This window comes from Aspergillus tanneri (assembly GCF_003426965.1).
Source record: "Aspergillus tanneri strain NIH1004 chromosome Unknown AapTan_6_pilon_pilon_pilon, whole genome shotgun sequence".
Lineage (NCBI taxonomy): Eukaryota > Fungi > Ascomycota > Eurotiomycetes > Eurotiales > Aspergillaceae > Aspergillus > Aspergillus tanneri.
Window position 1 is genome coordinate 366,021 of NW_022984633.1, and position 21,182 is coordinate 387,202.

At 45.5% G+C, this 21,182-nt stretch overlaps 8 protein-coding genes across 8 annotated transcripts; 4 read left to right on the forward strand and 4 right to left on the reverse strand.

The window, feature by feature from the left end:
• Positions 1-392: 392 nt before the first annotated feature.
• On the forward strand, positions 393-858 carry ATNIH1004_008179 (cell wall mannoprotein 1 family protein; the record flags this gene model as incomplete). The annotated part of the gene is made up of 2 exons (XM_033572792.1): positions 393-804; positions 854-858. 2 exons carry the CDS (start codon positions 393-395, stop codon positions 856-858), a joined length of 417 nt encoding a protein of 138 aa, XP_033423344.1.
• A 3,162-nt stretch (positions 859-4,020) lies between these two features.
• On the reverse strand, positions 4,021-4,962 carry ATNIH1004_008180 (cytochrome P450; the record flags this gene model as incomplete). Its single annotated transcript, XM_033572793.1, has 2 exons — positions 4,021-4,493; positions 4,557-4,962. 2 exons carry the CDS (start codon positions 4,960-4,962, stop codon positions 4,021-4,023), a joined length of 879 nt encoding a protein of 292 aa, XP_033423345.1.
• An 86-nt stretch (positions 4,963-5,048) lies between these two features.
• Positions 5,049-8,023, reverse strand: ATNIH1004_008181 (uncharacterized protein; the record flags this gene model as incomplete). Its single annotated transcript, XM_033572794.1, has 8 exons — positions 5,049-5,450; positions 5,510-5,866; positions 6,230-6,315; positions 6,459-6,664; positions 6,724-6,895; positions 6,988-7,423; positions 7,486-7,758; positions 7,832-8,023. The coding sequence occupies 8 exons, from the start codon at positions 8,021-8,023 to the stop codon at positions 5,049-5,051; spliced, it is 2,124 nt and encodes a 707-aa protein (XP_033423346.1).
• Positions 8,024-8,208: 185 nt separating this feature from the next.
• ATNIH1004_008182 (terpene synthase family protein) lies at positions 8,209-9,739 on the forward strand (the record flags this gene model as incomplete). The annotated part of the gene is made up of 2 exons (XM_033572795.1): positions 8,209-8,272; positions 8,313-9,739. The coding sequence occupies 2 exons, from the start codon at positions 8,209-8,211 to the stop codon at positions 9,737-9,739; spliced, it is 1,491 nt and encodes a 496-aa protein (XP_033423347.1).
• A 1,349-nt stretch (positions 9,740-11,088) lies between these two features.
• Positions 11,089-12,294, reverse strand: ATNIH1004_008183 (uncharacterized protein; the record flags this gene model as incomplete). Its single annotated transcript, XM_033572796.1, has 1 exon — positions 11,089-12,294. One exon carries the CDS (start codon positions 12,292-12,294, stop codon positions 11,089-11,091), a length of 1,206 nt encoding a protein of 401 aa, XP_033423348.1.
• A 1,389-nt stretch (positions 12,295-13,683) lies between these two features.
• On the forward strand, positions 13,684-15,084 carry ATNIH1004_008184 (cytochrome P450; the record flags this gene model as incomplete). The annotated part of the gene is made up of 6 exons (XM_033572797.1): positions 13,684-14,088; positions 14,139-14,285; positions 14,360-14,458; positions 14,515-14,625; positions 14,683-14,846; positions 14,904-15,084. The coding sequence occupies 6 exons, from the start codon at positions 13,684-13,686 to the stop codon at positions 15,082-15,084; spliced, it is 1,107 nt and encodes a 368-aa protein (XP_033423349.1).
• Positions 15,085-15,782: 698 nt separating this feature from the next.
• On the reverse strand, positions 15,783-16,301 carry ATNIH1004_008185 (uncharacterized protein; the record flags this gene model as incomplete). Its single annotated transcript, XM_033572798.1, has 1 exon — positions 15,783-16,301. One exon carries the CDS (start codon positions 16,299-16,301, stop codon positions 15,783-15,785), a length of 519 nt encoding a protein of 172 aa, XP_033423350.1.
• A 2,045-nt stretch (positions 16,302-18,346) lies between these two features.
• Positions 18,347-19,384, forward strand: ATNIH1004_008186 (uncharacterized protein; the record flags this gene model as incomplete). The annotated part of the gene is made up of 2 exons (XM_033572799.1): positions 18,347-18,733; positions 18,791-19,384. 2 exons carry the CDS (start codon positions 18,347-18,349, stop codon positions 19,382-19,384), a joined length of 981 nt encoding a protein of 326 aa, XP_033423351.1.
• Positions 19,385-21,182: the final 1,798 nt, after the last annotated feature.

Below are 21,182 nucleotides of genomic sequence, written 5' to 3' on the forward strand. Positions count from 1 at the left end.
GAGAGTTATTAGTGCAACATATAGTTTTACTAGTCGTAATAAATCCAAAAACGAGTTAATATTATAAAATTACAGGCTGTGTACTATAACTAGGTCAGAGGATCTACAGTGTATTTCCTCCTGAAATACCAGCCCGAATGCTTTTCACTCCAGAGGTTTCAGTAAAGTCATTTGATATTTATTTAGTCACCATTCTAATATCCTTATGCTTCTAATTATCATATCGTTGCAAAAAGAAAAAGAAAAACACTTGCTTAGTGTACAAAATACATGCGGCCAATATGAGGCTCTCATTTCTAAATTTATTTCTAACACTAGTCGTGTCCGCCGAAGTCGTTGATTACAGTGCTGTCAACAATGAAATTGATAATATCAGCAGTATGATTTCAACAATGAGTACTGACGCTGCTGCTCTCGTTCCTGGTATTCCGGGGCTGTCTTTCGCTCTTCAAATGAATATTGACTCCATCAGTCTCGACAAACGAATCAAGCACGCAACGGCTACAGCTGAGGCATCAGATACCTTTGGCACTGTTGGTTCTCTCAGTGTCGGTCTCAAGTTAATCTCGCTTGAGCCCAAGATCTCCTCAGTTTTACAGTCTATAGCCTCAAAAAATGAAACTTTCGCAGGTCTAGGTATTGTTGTTCTTTACAGCCTGGTACAACTCAAGAATGACACAGATGCATTTGGTAAAGCTATTGTCACAAAGCTCGATACACTTGAAGCAGGCTTAGCGCCTGTGATCATGTCCAGCATTGATTCTGCGTTTGACTCAGCTATTTCTGCCTTCCAAAGCCAAGCCAGTGAGTTTTCCTATTTCATTTAACCTTTTCAGATGCTAACTATTGTCAGTCTAATTTTATATTTCATTCGGGGAGGGAATAGCTTGAAGCTCCCTGTCCTCATTGCTGTTGCTTTTGTCTACGGTCTGCATCTAGTCGGGCTCAAAACTTCTTGTTACCAGAGAAACATGTAACGAAGTTAATAGATCAGCCTGCAAACGTTATCAGCTAAACCTCTTAAAAGATTTCAAGTATACTTGCCTATAACCCCATATAATGGATGTCAACTTGAAATGAGCTATTGCAAAGGGACGCAGATCCTAGACGACATGTGACGGTGCACATGGTCTGTTTGCATTGTTTGTATCTAGTTTTATTTACTTCTCCGCACCGCCCCCTCACCACCTTTCTTTCTCCTCCCTACGCATGAAATTTTCGTTGAGATAGCACCAATTTCATCAAATTGTTTGGCCGTCACATTGATAATCCCGGATTGTTCCTCTTGAACTCCTTTAGTAATCCACAGCTTTCGGTCTTCTGCTTCCGCTTTAGGGACCTCCTAGTATCTGGTGCGGGTGCCTTATCTTTGTTACTATCTCTGCTATAAGTTCCAGAGATAGAGGCATTACTACCTTTATTATAAGCTCCGAAGGTAAGACTGAATAATCCCTTAACAATCTTGCCTTAAGATATTCCCATTTGATTCATGCTATCACGGAAGTCCTGCGCAACCATTCTAAAGAACAGGCTATCTGCTTAAATATCTTGCTTTTTATTTATCTAATAAGACTTTACCCAGTAAGGATTCAAAGATCGCGCTGCATTTAGAAAGTCTTTAATCTAATTAATTAAGGAAATAGTAACTGCAATCTTTGCTTTTATACCCTTCTGCATGGCCAACTCCCAATTGTTTATCCAGGAGTTAATATCCTTGGACTTTAGAGTCTTAATAGCCTTTTGGTAAGCTTCTCTAGCCAGTTCTTTGACTTTAAACTTATTAATTCTAATATTCTTTGTTAGGTTATCATACCATTTCTTCAAAGAATCGGAAGGAATACAACAAAATTTATAGACTTGTGGTAATACAGTCTTTTAAATCTATTCTCTGATCTTATTTAACTCCGCTTTTTGTTTGTTGTACTCCTCCAGTTTGGTTTAATAAATTGTCCAGGCCAACTAATATTCCGCATGGCGCCCTGTGGAGGCATTTCAGGTGCTATTAGCAGGTGGAGGAAGATAATCCTCTTTGTTAGGCATTCTAGGCTTTGGTAGATCCTCTCCGTCACCTGTAATAATATCCCAAATATCCTTGCCTCTAGCTAGGCCTTCAAACTGTGTCTGCCACTGCATCCAGTCCTCCTGTGTGTTGAGGCGAATGGTGCTGTCTTGAATGGTTGACATAGTAGAATAGGGTTAATATAGATATAGATATATATGTATATATATATAAGTGCTTTTTTTATAACAAATAAGACTTTTAATTATTTGATTTATTGGGGGGTTCTCAAGTGGTTGTATTCAGAAGGATTATCTGCCCAACCCCTCTATGAGGAGTATTGGGTATATATTCACATGATGTCCCAATCTGGACTAGTTTATTCTGACAATAGTCCTGGTCAAGAGACCTTACCTTTCAATATAGATGGATCCTTATCCATAGGTCAGTGATACTAGCTCATACGCGTATTCAGCTGGCCGATATAAAGGTACTGCAAACTGGGGCTTCCCTAAACTGAGCAGTAGATGCAAATAGGCTAAAATGTCAGCCCAAATATCCTTGTGTGGGCTAATGCTGAGACGGCAAAAGCTGATGTGCGAGGTTCCTACAAAGTGGGGTTAGTCTTGTGGGCGGTAAACGAGCAAATAATGGCCTAAGTTAAGGCCTCAGAAATAGGCGCCAATCAAAATTGCTCAGGCACGACGACGTACAATTACTCATTGCCACGTCACAGTGGTACCGGCCAAAACTGTCCCTTCTGGAAACGAGGGTCGCAGAACAGAACACCAGGCATGGGCCAACACAGGCCTTGACGAGGCTCCAAGTTCGTCGGGAAGTAATAGTTTGCTGGAAATAGATGCACATATAGAGTAGTGATAGGGGTATCCTGCATATCGCCTTAGGCGAGAGGTCGAGGTATGAATTATCATCATCATTATTATTATCTGGAAAGACTTTAATTGTAACTAGGTGTTTTCGTAATTTAAATCGCATTGCATCTAACTACTGTAGCAGAGATTCGCTGAAAGAACCAGTCTTGGTCATCTACGTAGGCGGCATGAAGTATAATTCGTCGTATTACTCTTTTTAGTTAAGGCCATGATGCTATCTCGCAGCACGTTCTCTGTCACTTTGATTAACTATGCGTTGAAGACTAGCGGCGGAGACCGCGGTGTTATTTATAACTTCAACGCAATTGATTACTACATCTTTTATTATAATCTCCCTAATCTCTTTATGAGGGAGCTTTTTCTTACTGAGACCTCTACGAAGCTTGTTAGACTACTATAGCAGGAAATTACCAATTTTGCAACCTTCTTCTGGAGCCCTGTAGACCAGGCCCTATGAGAGCGTATAAGCGCCGTGGTGCTAACAAATCGTGGTAACTACCTGTTTATGAGGCCGATCTATTCACGCTTATTAGAGGCTTCGTCGGACACATTACGACTACTATATTGATGGGAATAGCCATCTTAGAGGCTTTCCCGTTCTGATTAGATTATGCTTGGGCGCTTGACAACCACTTTCCTCTTATGGCTATGGGCCTGCCGCGCTGGCTCCCTATCTCTGGGTTGCCTGCGGCATACGCTGCCCGGGATAGAATCCTCGAGGTCCTCGCAGTGTATCAAAAAGCATTTATTGAAATAGAAGACGGTGTGTCAAATGACGACTTTGATATTTGCTACCTCCGAGGTGTCATTCTCGATCCGAATAGCTGAAAAGTGGCCCCTTGCAGTAGAGTCATGCTCCATGTTTCTGCAAAGCCGAGTCTAGTAGCATCGTTCACTCGCGATGGGAACATGGTCAGGGACTTTCAGCTGTGTGAACCGCTAGTGTCTATCCAGCTCGTGGCGGCGCTCCAGCTTAAGTTAGGTGGTTTGAGCCTTACCCTCCGCACGATGGGAGTATCATATTGTAATAGTTTTGATCTTCTTCATCCTCTCCAAGCACCAAAAACAATCATGATAATTCCATCGACGGTGAGCCTTTTAAGCTTTACCTGCCCTGCCCCGATACGCCTACAGGCCAAGACACGCAGACACATCAGCCTCGGCCGGCGACAACATTCTCTGACGCATCAGCACCGTCGCTGTTGGGTCCGGGTATTGAGCCTCCTCATAGGACAAGTTCGCGGGGTGGGCCTGCCCCTGCGGGAACCTGAAATCGTAGGCCAGCAACATGTGGCACAGGATTAGCTTGATCTCATTGCTTGCGAAGAATCGGCCCGGACAGACGTAGATGCCATGGCCAAAGTGCAGGTTCGTGGAATCCGTTGTCGCGAACTGATATCGGTTGATGTTGCCGGGTTTGGATGGATCCTCGCGCAGACGGGCGTACCGAAAGGGATCAAAATCCTCCGGGTCACCACCACCAGGGAGGCAGGATGGGTTGTGGGCAATCGCGTCCGACGCCATGGCGAGTTGAGTCCCGCGGGCGAGGTATGTGCCGTCCTTCAACCGTAGGGCCCGTTGGACCACCCGTTGAAAGGATACTGGTGCTCCAAGTTAGTAGTTGACTCTGCCGGGCAGAAGGGGCGCGCGTGGGCTTGACTTACAAACCAGCGGGGGGCTCTTTCGCTGGGATTCTTTGAGGAAGCTGTCCATCTTTCGCAACTTGTTCAGCGTTGTCTTCTGGAAGCCGCCATCTTGCCGGAGGACGCCGATGATCTCTTCCCGGAGTGGCTTGTAGTATTCGGGGTGCGCGCAAAGATCGTACACAAAGTGGCTGGTCTGCATGGAGGTCGTGTGAATTGATGCGAGACTGACCAAGAGCTGCCGGTGTGCCAGGTCCAGCGGATGACTCTCCTCAGGAGTGGCGTTATCCATCATCCACTGGAGGAAGTCGTTGTGTTTCTCATAGTTAGGATCGGCTGCCGCCGCGACGCGACGTTCCTCGATTATGGAACAGATGATGCGCTGGGCTGCGGCCAAGTTGGAATAGATGCGCCAGTACGATGGCATCAGACGGGCGACCACGGGCCGTGTCAGTGCGGGAAAGAGGCGAAGGAGGTTTCTGGTCATCCCGAGATTCTTGGTGAAGTGGATGCTTAAGTAGAGCCACTCCTCGTTGCGCAGAGATGGGGACCGACGAAGACACGAGCCGAGATGCGGGCCACGATACGCACAGTGAGCTCGTTGATATGAACCGGCGTCCACTCCTTGCAGTCGGGAATCTCTGCCCGGAAAGCAAACCTCAGCTCGTCTTGCAGAGAGGGAACCAGCGTCCCCAGAGCAGGGGTCAAATTCTTCTGTAGTGTCCGTCGGTGAAGATCACTCTCTCGCACCAGTTTCAGATTCCCGATGGTATAGTAACCCACCATATTCTTAATGTGAGCCTCCATAGCACTGAGTTGACTTTCGGGCATATCTCGCAGCTCATTCACGTACGTGCGCAGCAATATGATGATCTCGGCATCATTCCGTCGGATCCTGAACATTTGGTCTTTGAACTGCATGAGTCTGTCAGTTGCGTTGCTCGCCTTGTCTCTTTTGCAGTAAATGGACGTACCTTCTGGTATCCTTCCCGAACGATCGGTTGACTGCGACGCGAGAATCGTAGTCCAGCAACCCAGCCAGGCTCCCAAAAGGACCTATATCCGACTACAGGAAGCTTGAGCTGCAGGAACCGTGCTTGGAGGGTATTGAGTAGATACAAACCGGACAGAATACCGGTGACTAGCAGAATCAGAGACTGCGGATCATCTCTCCAGTCGATTTGAGAGGTCAAGACAGACTCAACTAAGGAGACGCGTTGGTCTCTGTCTGTAGTCGTGTTCATGGTGGTAGTCTTCATGCTACGATTGGAGATAGACGTGAACAATGCCACAAAGTCCAAAGCCGAGTGCAAGTAACATCTATTCATCGTCTTATTTTAGATGGGTCTCACTCAATGAATACGTAAATGTGGTCGGACTTCCATTTTGGGCATCGGCGCATGTCGGTGTTCATTCCTATCATTTCCGAGAATCAACGACAGCTCCAACCAAATCAGAATATCTAATACTAAACTGGGTGATGCAAGTTCTGTTACTATTCTCAAAGGCTTGTCTATTTTTGCCCGAGCGCCATCATCGTTCATACCCTGAATTTTCAACACTCCTTCTTGCTCTTTGGTCGATATATAACTATATCCACAAATGCATACATGGCCCCTTGACTGATCCGATCCAATGAAAAGAAGAAGAAAAACAGGATCGCCCTGCCAGTCTTCAACTGGACGTAGTCGCACTTTTAAACCCCCCTTGGGCTGAGACGTGAGCCCGGTTTCGATGATGATGTCCGCTGTCTTGTCCTCCAGTTTCATCTCAAACGTTCCTACCATCACCGTAGCAAACTGGCAAATTCTCCCCTGGCAAAGCCTTGCCCAATGCAGGAACGAGGTCCTAGATATTGTAAAAGCACTCAATCAGTAGCAGCTCAACACCGAAAGGTACTACAGCAAACGCATTCACACGCACCATGTAGGAAAATCATGAACGAAAAGTTGGTTACGCCCCCTCCACTGTTGGCTCGCTTTGGACCAAGCCATCGATCCGGGTTGAATATAGTTGCATCGTCCCCCCACAGCTCTCGCGAGACATTTATGGCTCGGGGAGAAATGACGATTTCCGTGCCACGCGGGATGTGTTGCCCTTGGATCGTAGTGTCTTTGACGGCCACGCGTCTGGTCAACCCGCGGGTGGATAGATTCGGAACACCTCGTTGCAAACGGCGTGAAGGTACGGAAGACTATTCAAGCGCTCGGCCGTCATGGGCTGCTGGCTAGAGTCATCTCGTTGAAGGGGATTCTGGACCAGGCGACTGCGCACTTCCTCGCGGAGTCGGCGTTGGACCTCGGGATATAGCCATAGGGCGTATACCGCCCAGGTCATGGAGGTCGCCGTAGTCTCATGTCCTGCAGCGAGAAATGTCAGGAGGTGGTTCTCGAGCATGGTGCGTTGAAGCTCCCTGATGACAGGGCGACCGAGATGACGTCTCTGGCATCACCTGCCGTCGGGTTCTGTCGCTTTGCTGCAATCAAGCGACGGGCGACTCTGGTCAACGTTCTAGTCGCCACTGCGATGCTATCGTTGCGTTGGAGAGCTAATGTCCTGATGAGTTGCTCCCGAGCCAGGAAAATAAGGATCTTCAAAGTTCCCTTCGGAGGCTTCTGCTCAAGGACACTCCGATAGGCCTTCCTTATCTCATTATCAGGATGTCGGATTGTGTCAAATTCTTCCCCGAACCCAGCTGCTCCTATGATGTCCAGCGTTGCGCGGGCCAACCAGTCGGCGACGTCAACGACCTTGCTGGATACATTCGACCTGCCGTCGATATTGGCCTGCAGCTCCTGGGCGAGCGCGACCGATCTGTCCCAGAAGATCGGATATAAATCCATAATATGTCGGTGGGAAAACGCGGGCATGAGGTGTTTGCGCTGGATCTGTTGAAGATGCATTTAGCGTTTAGCTGAGGTCGTGAAGAAGAAAGGCATCTTCAACCTACCTTGTGGTCCTCGCCCTCGGCAATGAGAAGTCCAACACCTAGAATCCTCCCGAGACCTTGCCGCAGCTTGTACGGCTTGGAGAACTCATAATTCTTCTGGATCAGCACCTCCGAGAGGCCCTTGGGGCTTGTCACGAACACGATCTCCTTGTTGAATCGTTTCCGATACCGAATCAGCCCGGAATTAGGCACCTGATTGATCCATTCGTGCAAGGGCATACCGGACCGTTCGTCAGGAAGTAGCTTGGTATGGCCTCCCAGTAGCTCACCTCCCTTATCATTCGCAGATAGTCAGTGAGGACTTCCATCACCGGTCCAAAGCTACGGGGGGATTGGCAGAGCTCACCTGAGGTTCGGGCAAATTACGTAGAGGACTGAACCAGAACGGCCATAGATAAAGTTTCCAGATGGCAAGGCAGAAGATGATCACATAGGCTGAGATGAACCATATCAAGGCGACAGATTGTGAAGGCCATAGCCTGTGTGCTATCCCCGGCAGCAGGACACAGCCAAAGATGGCTAATTTTGTGGCCGACATCGGGGAAGAAAATACTCTGGTTTCTCTTGTTCCCTGTCTTTTTCTTCCTTGTCACTTTGTTCCTGGGAAAGAGACCAAGGCAAACCTTCAAGAGTTGAAGTTTGACTATACGGGACAATTTCAGACGGCCTCCGGCTACTAGTTTTGCTACCATTACCACTGCCCTGAGCCAAGACATAAAATCTATGCAGGCAACTCAAGGGAACGTGTTGCGCCCTAAAGAGCCTGATCTGTCAAATCATTACGGCTGTCTGTGAGCTCGGCCCTAGCTATTCGGGTCATTGCGAAGACGGCCATCTCACTTCGGTGTTGGCCGAGGCTCGACGTGTGCGTTTCTTTGACCCTCTTCGCGAACCTCTAGAAACCGCCATTGGACGCGGGGTTGCCGCTCTCGAATCCATAGGCCCGCATAGCAGCAACTGCTTCTGGATCGAGAAGGTCAGCTATTCCTCTCCTCTGCTGGCCGGGTCATACCGACTGGCAGCACTAAAGGCGGCTAGCTCCCCTGTGGGTGTTGTGGCGGGATCCGAACTCTGGGAAAACGTCTCGCCCACACGACTTGACAAGCACGTCAAGCTATTCCACCTGGCGCCACTATTCAGTTCGCTCCCAGAATGGGAGCTCCGCAGTTCGATGATCGAAGCTGCCCTCTTCCATCCTCTCCTGAGATCGCATCGGCTCGACATCTTTTTCCGCAAGGACGTGAAAGAAGACAAGTACTTTGATGTGATTCCGTTCTTTTGGACCAGCTGCAATAATCGGATCCGCACGTACGCGTCCACCTCGTTCCTGTACGAGATGATGCTTATCGCACTTTTGAATTTCCAAGTCGACGAGTTCATCGAGGCAGTGGCTGGGCCCTCGTTCCAGGGCCGCATGCCTGAACTCCGCCAGCTCATTCATGATTTACTCCCAGAGGAAGATGCCATGCAGCGGAATAACAGTGAGGCGAACGGTCACAAAGACCCCAAACACCCAAGCTATGACGAGGTCTTTCACGTTTTGTCAAGATTCCTCGACTACGTTCTCAACCACCCGGAGATTCAATCGGCCAGTGTGTGGGACCGTAGGATACTGAAACGTGAGCTCCGGACCTACCTTCTTGCTCATGCCACCCAAGCCGAGGACAGCACGCGCTTCGAACGACGGGCCAGCCAGGTCTCGACCTTCACCTCGACCAAAACGAACACCTTCTTCAACTGGGTCCGCACCATCTCCGCCGACCACATCTCCTGCCCCTACGCCTTTGCATTCGTGAGTTGTCTGTTGGGCGCCTCGCTGACGTCACGCGGGGGCGGCGGAGATTGCTTTCCCACCATAGGTGAGAAGTATCTCTCTGCCGCGGTCTGTCGACACCTGTCGACCATGTGTCGCATGTACAATGACCTTGGGTCGGCGGAACGCGACCAGGACGAGGGCAATCTGAATTCCATCGATTTCCCCGAGTTTGGCGTGTGTGGAGACGTGACCACGAAGAAACGGGCACTGTTTGAGCTGGCGGAGTATGAGCGACACTGTCTGGTGGAAGCTCTGTCGCAACTGAACCGTCATCAGCGCGCCGGAGCGAAGCAGAACCGAGACATAGAAGCGGCCAGACTGGGTGAGCGCCGCATGGAGATTTGGTCGATGTTTTGTGAAGAGGTCGACCTTTACGGTCAAGTGTATGTGGTTCTGGGTATCTCGAGTCGGATGGTGCCGAATGGGGGTGGACATTAGACTCGTAGTCCAGCACCATTGGACGGTGTGATACTTTGTTGGAACTTTTAATAAGTATATAACCACTTATATAATACTTAATAATTAATTACTGACTGCTTCAGAGTATGAGAATGTTAAAGTTCAGAATTGGGCAATTCATAAAGCATACTTTTATTCATTTCGTATTTTACAGCTATTTCCGCGCAATTTCGGGGGATTTCGCGTGCGACAGCGTACGTCACAGGTCATTTCTATTAGTACTACTGGATGGCCTCTTCTCCCCGTGATCATCCTCTCTGTAAGGTCTATCCGTCACAGTTAGACCTCGTAAGGAGTCACGACTCTCCAAGTTAGATCGGACTTGGAACCCGCCAAGACTAAAGTTCTCGGCGCCAGGCTTTGGAAACGCGGTCCACACTGGGACTCTTGGAACCTGTCAGAATAGGCAGAATACTAGTAATACATTTTCTACATCCAAAATTCCAACAGCGCTACTCCTTGTGATGTAGTGGTATGTCTGACAGAACCTGTCAGGTTTGACTGAGTGTAATAGAAAGGAGTGTCGGGGTGGAACAGGAGGGATCAATCAGTAGAGTAATAAGAATGGTATTCAACGATACTCCAAATTAACATCGGATAGATACAAAAGCTGAAGCTTGACTTCCTCAATATGGGGGAACGCTTGCATATGGGATAGGCATAACAGTGAGTCGCAAGATCTTTCCACGTCATCCCATTGCAGATCAACAACATAGGTAAGGTGTAAGAAATAAGAAATCTTATTATATTGAGCCGTTGTGGCTCCGATCTCCGCAAAGATCTCTATGTAGGCATATTTCGGCTAATAGATTTCTATGCTGCATATTCTATAGAGACAAATTTTATCTAATTTCATGAGGGATATAGGCAATCCCGACGTTTATAGATGTAATGACCAAACAGCCGTAAGTAATGGTAAAAAATTAAGATGAATCATCATTTTATCCAAATTAGGAAGAAATTGGCAAAATTGCGCAAATCAGGTTCCAGGTTCCAACTCTTCTACTAGATGGAGCCTCTATTTACAACAGGTTTTACTGAGGGATAACCGGTCTTCGCGAGTCCAATACCGCCGTGCTAGCAAGGCGATCCTGAGGGGGAATGTTGTAAATAGCGGCTCGATCGAATAAGGGAAAAGTTTCTATATCAGAATAGAATCCTTTTCTAATCAAATTAATTAGAAATACAGTATTTATTGAATGCCACCGAAAGATACTCAAGTTTTCTTAGATGAAAATAAGAACAATCAATCTTCCTTTGTATCACAACAGCTCTTAGGAAAAATCAGAATACAACGCTGCTCCGTCCCCCCTGTTCCAGATCTGTAATTAAATACAAGTAGTATTGCATTGAACTTCCCCTGAAGCATCTGAGGTCAAGCGAGCTCTCAGGGAGTCCAGGCGATATCGAGGAGAATTAACATGCCAACCAAGATACCCGTGTATGAATTCATGGCACAGATAATTTGCTAGGTTTAAATCAGAGCTCGTGCTGCCATACCTGGAGATTTCGTCTGCTTCATTGCATTGACGAGGAACCTTGAACGCTTGCTCAAGAACCTCGCAGCTCTGCAACAGCCTCTGGAACAGATCGCAGATAGTATCTCGGAAGGTCCATAGGCTCCCTTCTGCAAACCGCGACCTGCATCCGGAAGCCCGTTTTATCTGAGTTACAAGCGAGACATAGTTGACTTTCTCGCCATCAAAAACCTCTTTTGGATAGGAAAATAAGTCATTTCCAAGATTAATAACCGTTGTTAAAGCCGGCGCATAAGAAAACCACACGGAATACGGAACTTCCACTTCGCGCGATGGTTTAAAAGCTGGGACACAGTATGATATTGGCGCCCCCGTTAGAGTCCGAAGGTAGTAGGGAAAGTCCTCAATTGGACAGAAGTTGGTATCCAGTGCTTGTCCTTCTTTATCTCCTATATTTTGGACTATTCCCCACAGCTGTTCTTCCAACAGGCATCCGTCAAGCCAACGTGACCACCCGGAAGAAACCAACGTACCTAGCAAAGGATTATTGGCGCCAAAAAGGCCTGCACACTCTCCAACGAAATTAAAAAATACGGGCGACCATACATCCTCTGGCTCCAGGCCCTGCCAGAAGCGATTCTGCGAATGTGGAAGCTTCTCTTTTGCCTCCGGGGAGAGGAAATTGCTGTCCAGGCTGATGGCTAAAGCTGTGGCTTTGGCCATCATTAACCTCACCTCATGAGATGCGACAGGATAATAGCCCTCCGTGCTCGAAACGGCCTCTTCGAGGAGGGTATTGAGTGAGGCGATGTCACAGGAAGTCGCTCTGGTCAGCTCCGTTCGAGCCCATCTCCAAAGTGACTCGCGAAGGCAACTATCCTTCTCGGGTACCTCATGGGAATGCCCGATATATTTGAGGAATGCATGAAGGATATTGCTCATTTCCTCTACTATGGTCACTTTTTGTGCTTTGCTAAGCACCGACACATCGTAGTAATCGAGACACGCATACTTTCTCTCAGCGAATAAAGAATGTATCTCCGTCGTACCCGCCATCATAAATACCGAAAAAAAAAAAAAAAAAAGGGGGCATTATACCATAAGCTACACTTGAAACTGCTGTAGGGGAAAATCAATATGCATTTATAGTCTTATAATTATATAATCTTTTATGACAGATATATTACCTAGGTAGCTGCTCTTGAGTATAAGGAAGTTGTCGTTAGTAGTAGCAACGTAGCAGGAATACCGATATCCGGCCAGCCACTATGCAGATTACTCGAAACTTTTTTCTTTTATTTTTTCATTTATTGATTGGGGTTTGTTTCTGGTACACGCGTATTCGCAACGTCATGACTTCAGTTCGCTGGTCATTCACTTTTAATTGGTTAGGCAGATAGAACTTGGTCTTACTTCTGTGTGCATCAGCAGGACATAAGATGCGAGAAAAACCTCTGTTTTTAGTAAATGTGGAGCTTCAGCTTCCGCAAACTTCCAACTGACTGATGTAACACTACTGCAAATAAGGACCCTTTGTGAATGTTCTGACGTGCTGGTTATTGCGCAGAGCTATTCAGAGTTCAGTAAATGAAACTAAAAGTTTATGTGTATGTTTTGAAGCCCGCAAAGTTTACTGTCCACCATACACAAGTTTCTAATTGGGACACTAAGGTATGTGGGTCTGTTGTAATTGACAGGATATTACTTGGACAAGATCTTACGGAGTAGGATTTCCTTTAAACCCAATGAATGCCGGGGAAGTTCGGGATAGGGACTAATACTGGATTCCGTGTACTCTAGGCCTAGCGTCAGCGCTTCTTCCAAATTTGTGGCCACTCAATAAACCTAAAGCGTTTTAGCTTCTATACTCATTAAACAAGAAATGGCGTGTGTTAGAGCCACGGCTTTTAATGGATAGGCAGCAATATAAATGCCGAGCTTAGTTCTATGACATTTCTTGTTTTTAAAGTATCATACAATCTCAGTTAGTATCCTGTTAGAACCACAGTCCTTTGTGAACCTCGAACTAGTACAAGCTATGGCCTTATCTGCTGTGTATACTCTGCTCTTAATATTTGGCATCTTGTTCTTTGCAGTTTCTGCAAAGATTATATATCGCATATTTTTACATCCTCTCGCTCGATTTCCCGGCCCCAAGCTGGCTGCAGCCTCGAGTTTATACTCAACATATTACAACCTCATTAAAGGTGGCCAGTATACCGAAATGCTTCCTCGCTTGCATGATCTATATGGTTAGACGCTTACGTGCATCAAGACTAAGTGGCCGTAGCAACTAAACTTGCTCGTAGGACCGATTGTTCGAACACACCCGAATGAGCTCCATATCCGCGACATTGCAGCATACAACACGGTATTTAAGATGGGAACACCATTCCCGAAAGACAGCCAGTTCTATGGGTTCCCTTTAAAGGGTCCCATTTCAGTATGACAAATACGAAGGTCGCTCAGCCGCGCAGGGATCTATTTCAGCCGCACTTATCTCAGAAGGCGATTAATGAAATACAGCCATTATTAGAGAGGTCTCAGAGCCGATTTACGGAAATATTAGAAAGGGCTAGTGATGATGGAAGAACTGTAGATCTTTCATTAGGCTACAGTTGCGTCACAATTGATATGCTGTTAGGATATACATTTGGCCAGTCTCTCAAGGCACTAAATTCTGGAGACTTCGACTTTCCCCCAGCAGAGGATATGGACGACGTTCTCTACAGATCGCTGTGGGTTAAGCATTTTCCAGTGAGCCTTGAAGCAATCTTTGGTATCATTTTCTACTTGCCCCGCCTTATAACAAAGAAACTTAAAATCTCGTCCATAATTGATATGAAGGAGGTGAGTTTATTTAATCTAATAAGATAGTCAAGTACTAACTGGAGACCTAGAAATGTTACAGGATGTTGCTGGAGTTGACCGAAAAACGGATGCATCACAAACAATCCCATCACACTATGTTCGATACCGCTATCGACCAACTGATTTCAGAGTCTCCAAAAGCACCATCAATTCAGGACTTGACCGCGGAAGGTCTGGTTCTTCTCTTTGCCGGCGGTGAAGCAACCGCAATTTCCTTGATAAAGGGTACCTTTCATATGCTGAAAGACAGCAATGGGTTGCAAAAAAGCTGAAAAATGAGCTCCGCTCCTCGATGCCCGACCCACAGACACGGATTAAAATCGAGGAGTTAGGAAGACTTCCTTATCTTGTAAGCCTTTAAATAGTGTGATACGAGATTCTGGATTACCAGTTTACAAGTAATAGAGAGGGTTGGTTAAAGAGTCCCTCCGTTTTACCCAGGGGGCGCCGGGACGACTTCCGATGATCGTTCCTGATAGTGGAGTAACTCTATGTGGACAATTTATCCCCGCAAAGGTAATCCTAATTATGTTCCATAGCCTGTGGTAATATTCTAACATGCTCTACCCTTAGACAATCGTGTCTTCTAGTCATTACGTGTACCACTTTGATCCACATGTCTTCAAAGACCCAATGCAGTTTCGCCCAGAGCGTTGGCTTAAAGACGAGGACCGTGAGCAGCTGGAAAAGTACCTTTTGTCTTTCTCACGTGGCTCTCGCACCTGTATTGGCATCAAGTGCGCTTGCAGTTCACTAAATGTTCAAGGCATAGCTGACGGTTGAGAACGAACCAGCCTCGCACATGCCGAACTGTATCTTATTTTCGCGCACATGTTTCGGAGATTTAACTTCTGCCTCGATGGTACCACAGATGACGAGATGGAGCTCCGAGATTACTATGCGCCCATAGCAAGGGGGCATCTAAAGGTGATTCTCACTAGTTCCACTACGGTGGGGGAAACGGAGAGGAGATAAAAAATTGGCATTAAATTTACGGTGAGTTGAATGCAAACACTATCAGGGAGAATATTTATTATCGTGGCCGGTGCATAACACTGTCACATAGTAATCTAAATGATATTACGTTAATTGTAAGTTAGCGGTTGCAAAATATCTGTGAGGTCATAGGAAAGAATTGTGGTATTTTATGCTGGGGTTTGTTCACACATTCTCTTCTCTCTGAACGCCATAAATGAGCCCAGCATGTAGCACCGGGAGTAGTGGTGATATTCATTCGGTCAATTTTTTTTTTTTTTTTTTTTTTTCAATTTTTTTTTTTTTTTTTTTTTTTTTTTTTTTTTTTGGCCAAAGGCCGCCTGTAGCTCCTAGCAAATATTTACTGTTTATCGGCGACTATTGGAGTTTAATGATGAATTTATATTAGCTTGATTAGGATCCTTAATTTACTAATCATGGAAGGATGGCTCTCTACAAGATAAATGGAGTTATGGGTTTTCGTGACTATAACATATTTGCTATAGGGGCCGAGAATCATATTTGGCAACCAACTTGGGTAATTAGGTTCTCGCTATTTAAACAAGTTTCTTAACACCACATACCCTTATCGCTTAATACCGCATAGATTGGAAATCTTTTTGCAAGAGGATTCAACTTAAATGCCAAATATTGACTAACTCACGCTTGAGTATCCCAGCAAGTTGTCACTATTACTTTTAGAGAGTTGGTGTGTCCATACTAACAGGCAAGAGATCGCCTGGTCCACGGAAATCCTCCACAATAATTGTCTGTTCACTGAGAAGGTGGCGATCCGTCTGGATACCGATCTTGGCGAGTTCCCGCCAACGAGCTAAATCTTCGGTGTTTCGCTTGTCACCATGAGCTTCCAAGCTTTTCTCCCAGTGACCTTTCGAAAACCCCATAAAAGTGGTTATCTTCTTTTTAGGAATATCGTATACTAGCGACACAATGGTTCCGGTTTCCTCTAACCAGTTGCATTGCCAGATCTCAGTTGGCCGAACGCACTGCCAGGAAGTTGCCTGGAAATTCTTCCTTCCAGCCATTGGGCCACCATGGATAGCATAGACGATACGATCAGCGTTTTGCACCCAAAGTTCGTAACGCCATCTTTCAGGATTTCCTTCGGCGTTATGCGTCAAGTAGTCGTATACGAGATGGCGGTCCAAAAGGTCGCTCTCAAAAGTAGAGCCCTCCAACAAGGCAAGGACGGGCATGCCCAAAATTTCCAGATTAACTGTTAGGATATGTAGGCAATTAAGGCTGTCAAAGTGCAGTTATTGAAGCTTTTCATATAAAAGGCTAGTAACTAGTTATATTTTCTATATCAATATTATCCTCCTTGGCGTCATCAGACGGTGGTTACTGGAAAGGATATCGGTTCGAGTATCTCTCCCATTCGGCAGTTCTATTTTATTACCTTGGCTTTCCTCCTAGATTTCCGGGGGTCGAAAATCCTGCCTGTAGCCAATAGGAAATGGGTTCCGCCGTGGATTGTTGTGAATTTTACTAGGGTTTCTGTGTCTACATATATCCTGGGGCCGGGCTCGAGAAAACCATCAAATTGAGTTCAAGCCAATCAATTTATCTGTCAAGGTTTTTATGTCTATTACTGTTGATATGCCCATTGATGCGCCCATAGGTCGACTCGCCTGTGTCTAAGACGTCTTGAATTAAATGACGTGTTCAATGGAGCCTTTAATGGAGAATTCCGAGATATCAGGACAGAGGCATGTTTATCCGTGGGTACACTTAACTGTTCAATTACATTTTAATTACTAGGGATAGCTATAACTACTAGTGAGTAATTAGCTAGTCCTTAATAAATTCTGAGCTTGCGTAACTCGGCTGTTGCATAGGTCGCACGACGATTATTTACCACGTCGTTTCGTGCACAACGCCCACACTATGCAGTCCGGACAATCCGGGTTCGCCGGTCGAGATAGTATCCTGCTTTAATATTCTGATAGCGATACCCATCTTGGAGAGTTATCTGCAGAGACAAACACGCATTGATGTCGTCATGCATTGACAATCAAGGTTTGAAGAACGGGCGCCAAGTATAATAATAGTTGCTTAGCTGTGCCTTGGATTTAATAAACTTTACTGGACAAAGTCGTTGGCAATAAACCCATTGGTACCCGTAAGGAGACGCTTTTGCATAATTTTTCCAACTAGGACACTTTACGATGTATAAAACTACTGATTCATTGAGATAAATTACTTTTATTTGCACATGTATTGGTCCGTGTGACTATTTATTACCATGTCTGATATGTTTGGCCACCGCGGGTACCCACGACCTCGTGTACTTACCCACCCACGGGTAATTGGGTGATGACCAAAACCAGGCAGGTATTACTAGAATAAACCAAAGTCTCGTTAACGTAAACTGATTGACGCCCGTCATCCGAGAGGCTATTCGACTCTATAAAATCGGTAACGTCAAATCCTAAGGTATCCCTTCGTATTTCACGACCATTTGCAGGCTGAATTGGAGTGGAATGCTAAGATCCTATCCTTTGAGTGGCCGTCAACAGCTTATACATTTTTTCGATCCTCGAAGCAACGGAATCTTATATTATTTTATTTCTTTTTTTTTTTTTTTTTTTTTTGGATCAATCTGCGATCCCGCCCAACCCGAAAAATTCTGATTTTATGTCTATTAAGAAGCATGACTTTAGATTTAGAGTTGTTCTACTTGCCGGAGCAGGAGAGTTTTGTAGGTGGGATGTACCCTAACTACAACTGCATCCGTCGTCTACTTCAGTACTGCTTTTACTCCACAAGACCAAAAGTCGACCATAAAATACGCGTATTCGCAAGTATCGATCCTCCATAGAATTAGGTCTCTGATTCAACTAAATTACCAAAACGTCTCGCTTTTCTAAAGGCAAGGTAATAGACGAAGAATGTAAGCTAACTCATATAGGAAATACAACGATCTGTCAGAATAAAGCTAGTCCATATTGGGACATCATGTGAATATATATACCCAATACTCCTCATAGAGGGGTTGGGCAGAACATCCTTCTGAATACATTCAATTCTCACCTCCATACCAATATCCCATATAATCAGACACGATCCGATGATGTTGCATCATCGACAACATTTGGCCGAGAAACGTGCTGAATAATCAATATTACCATAATTGTCGACTAAATAACCTTCCTACATAGCAAATACGAATCCGGGTTACTTTAACTTATCTCTACAACCATTTCTAGCCTCTACCATCAAGCAAAACTCCTATTTCACGATGGCCATCCCCCCATTTAGAACCGTCGCCGTCTTTGGCGCCACTGGCCAGGTGGGAAGTGCTGTTCTCCAGGCTCTGGTCCACTGCAAGGAACAATCCTTCGATATAATTGCCTTTGTCTCCCCTACCTCAGCCCTCGAAGTGAAGGGTGAACTGAGCCGAGTCGATGTCAAGCGGATCGACCTACTTAAGGCCACCGAGGAGGAGCTGGCCGGCGCCCTGCAGGGAGCCGATGTAGTGGTCAGCGCCCTTGGAGGCTCTACACTACACAAACAACGACTCATCCAAGATGCGGCCGCAATCGCTGGAGTCCGCCGTTTTTATCCCAGCGAGTTTGGTATGCGTCAGGTTGCATGGCTTCCGGGTCCAGAAGCCTATGTCCATCCGGTCAGCGATATTTATCAAACATTCAATACCTAATCAAATGACAACTCATATCTGTAGGTCTGGGCCCTCAAAATGAAAACTGTTGAGGAGGCGATGAAACACCCCGCGATCAAAGCCGGGAGAATGTCCTATACGATTGTGGGCTGCGGAGAATTCTACGATGTGCCCAAGGAACCCCTTCTCTGTCCCTGGCTCAACCCGAATGCAAACGACTACGTGATCCAGGCAGTGGGCAATCCTGAGGCCAAGATGGACTACAGTTCGGTCCATGATTTGGCCGCCTTCCTGGTCGCCTCGCTCTGCCACCCAAACCTGTCGGAGAATCAGGACCTCGGGTTCTGCAGCGACCACATCAGCTACAGTGAGATTGCCTCTCTGCTACAGAAGCATTCAGGGAAGCCGGTACGGCTGAACATCACCTCGCCGTGTCAGATGCGGGCCATCTTGAAGAATCCTTCGTCAGCACCCAAGGAGCTGCAGACGGGCAGTTCTTTTCCCGTGGACTTTTGGATGCTTCTGCGGCATGTTCAGGGACTAGGAGACTTCTGGAGACCCCCAGGGAAGCTACACAATAATTGGTTCCCTAGTGTGAGACCAGTCTCATTTGATGAGTATTTTGCTCAGTTATTCAAGACATCCAAAGACGTATAGATGTAATTGCTATAGCCAAGCTCAGGATCTTAACTATTCCACTGGACTAAAAGACCACTATATCTGATCCCATTCCTGAGCACCTTATATAGTAGCGCACTGTAATGTTAGGCGACTCACCCACACCTAACAGTATTCTGGAAGGCTGGTATCTAGAAACAACCGTAAATAAAATAGTGATTATTTGTCCGGTAGTCTCGGCGACAGACCAAGCATAAATAGTATTATTTAGAAAATTTGCAATTATGGCCGCCAGGGCGAGCAAATTAATTAAGGGCGACCTTGTTAAGTAACGGCCAGGCCTGCCCAGCAGCAACAGCCAATGGAGGCGCAGTGAAAAATAGACCAAGTTTGGGAACCTAGCTTTCCTCTCTTCTCCCTCTGAGTGGTTATTAACAAGAAAAGCTAGCGGTACCTCGAATATAAAAATAATGTTCATGGTTTGGCGTTACGATTAACCCTAGTTGTAGGTATGGTTTACTTAAAATAAAATACTGCTGTTAACTACATAGTGTACATTACTAGTTAAAAAATTGTCATATAATAAGGGCCTAAACCCATTTAATCCAAATCATGTGATTAGAATAGGGGTCAAAAATCTCCTCCGAAAAGACTGAAGAAACAAGCAGAGTATCAACATAGATAATCAAGAAGAGCCCAACCAGCTCAAATAATTCAGATAAGACCTTTTTACCAATCGTACTCTATTTCCTCTTCGGGGCCGAATATCTGACAAATGGATCTTTTTACTCAAATCTTACAAGTTATTATGCGTACTAAATAATTGAGTATACAATGTGCACCATTCAAAATAAAGCAACCATAGAAAGATATTTATGTATCCATACACTCCTTGTTATAATTTCTTTGTTTTATTACCTGTGGGATACAATCACTTTAAACTATAGCCGACCGTCTGCTTAAGAGTTAACTATACAATATCCCTTATGTGGTGATGCCCTTTTTTTTGCGGATTTATTCCTGGCAGGTATCATGCCTGTAGTATTTCACTGAATCAATAATACCCCGTAGATAAAAGATAACCTGCAGATATCTGGCAGATAAATCACATCATTACCTTGTGGTGCGAAATTGCGAATTAAATATTTCTCAGCAAGGTTAGTTGCAGAGTCCTGCTACGACACTAATAGTGCACACCATGTTTTTTGATAAGTGCTAACCAGTAATGAAGCTATGTGCAAATAACTAATTATATATATAGCTAACAGGAATATATTTTCCTCCTACTCTCTATATATATTCCGTACCAAGACCGGCATCTGCATTGTTTCCGCCTGCACGGAATACCTTCCCTTATCTAGTAAATCTTTACCACTGCAAAACAATATTTTCTCCAACATTCCAGCTATAGGAACTGCAAAGAAGTCTCTTATAGTTCTTAAAATTTGTGGATATTCCTCAGCGTGTGCTCTCCACTAGTTAAATATCTAATTGTTAGGGTAGCCTTGCGCTAGGTCGATTTTAACTACGGGAAGCTCATGATACCTATTAATATCTAAAATATTTCCAACTCCTTCCTAGAAGGTCTCGAACATTCGGTTATAATAAGGGCGCTCTCTGGGCCAGGGCTGTTGTGGGCTCTTGGATAACGGGTCTAGTATTGGATACTCTTTGAGAAGATATAAGCGTAGCTAAGAAAGTAGTGCGTTGTAACTTTGTGTATTAAGCTCTTGCTGTATTAGTTTACAGAATTGACATACACAGAATACCAAGTTTAATTAATACGAATATATTTCTAAAGAGTGTGCTGTTAGGCACAAATAACAAAATAAAAAAA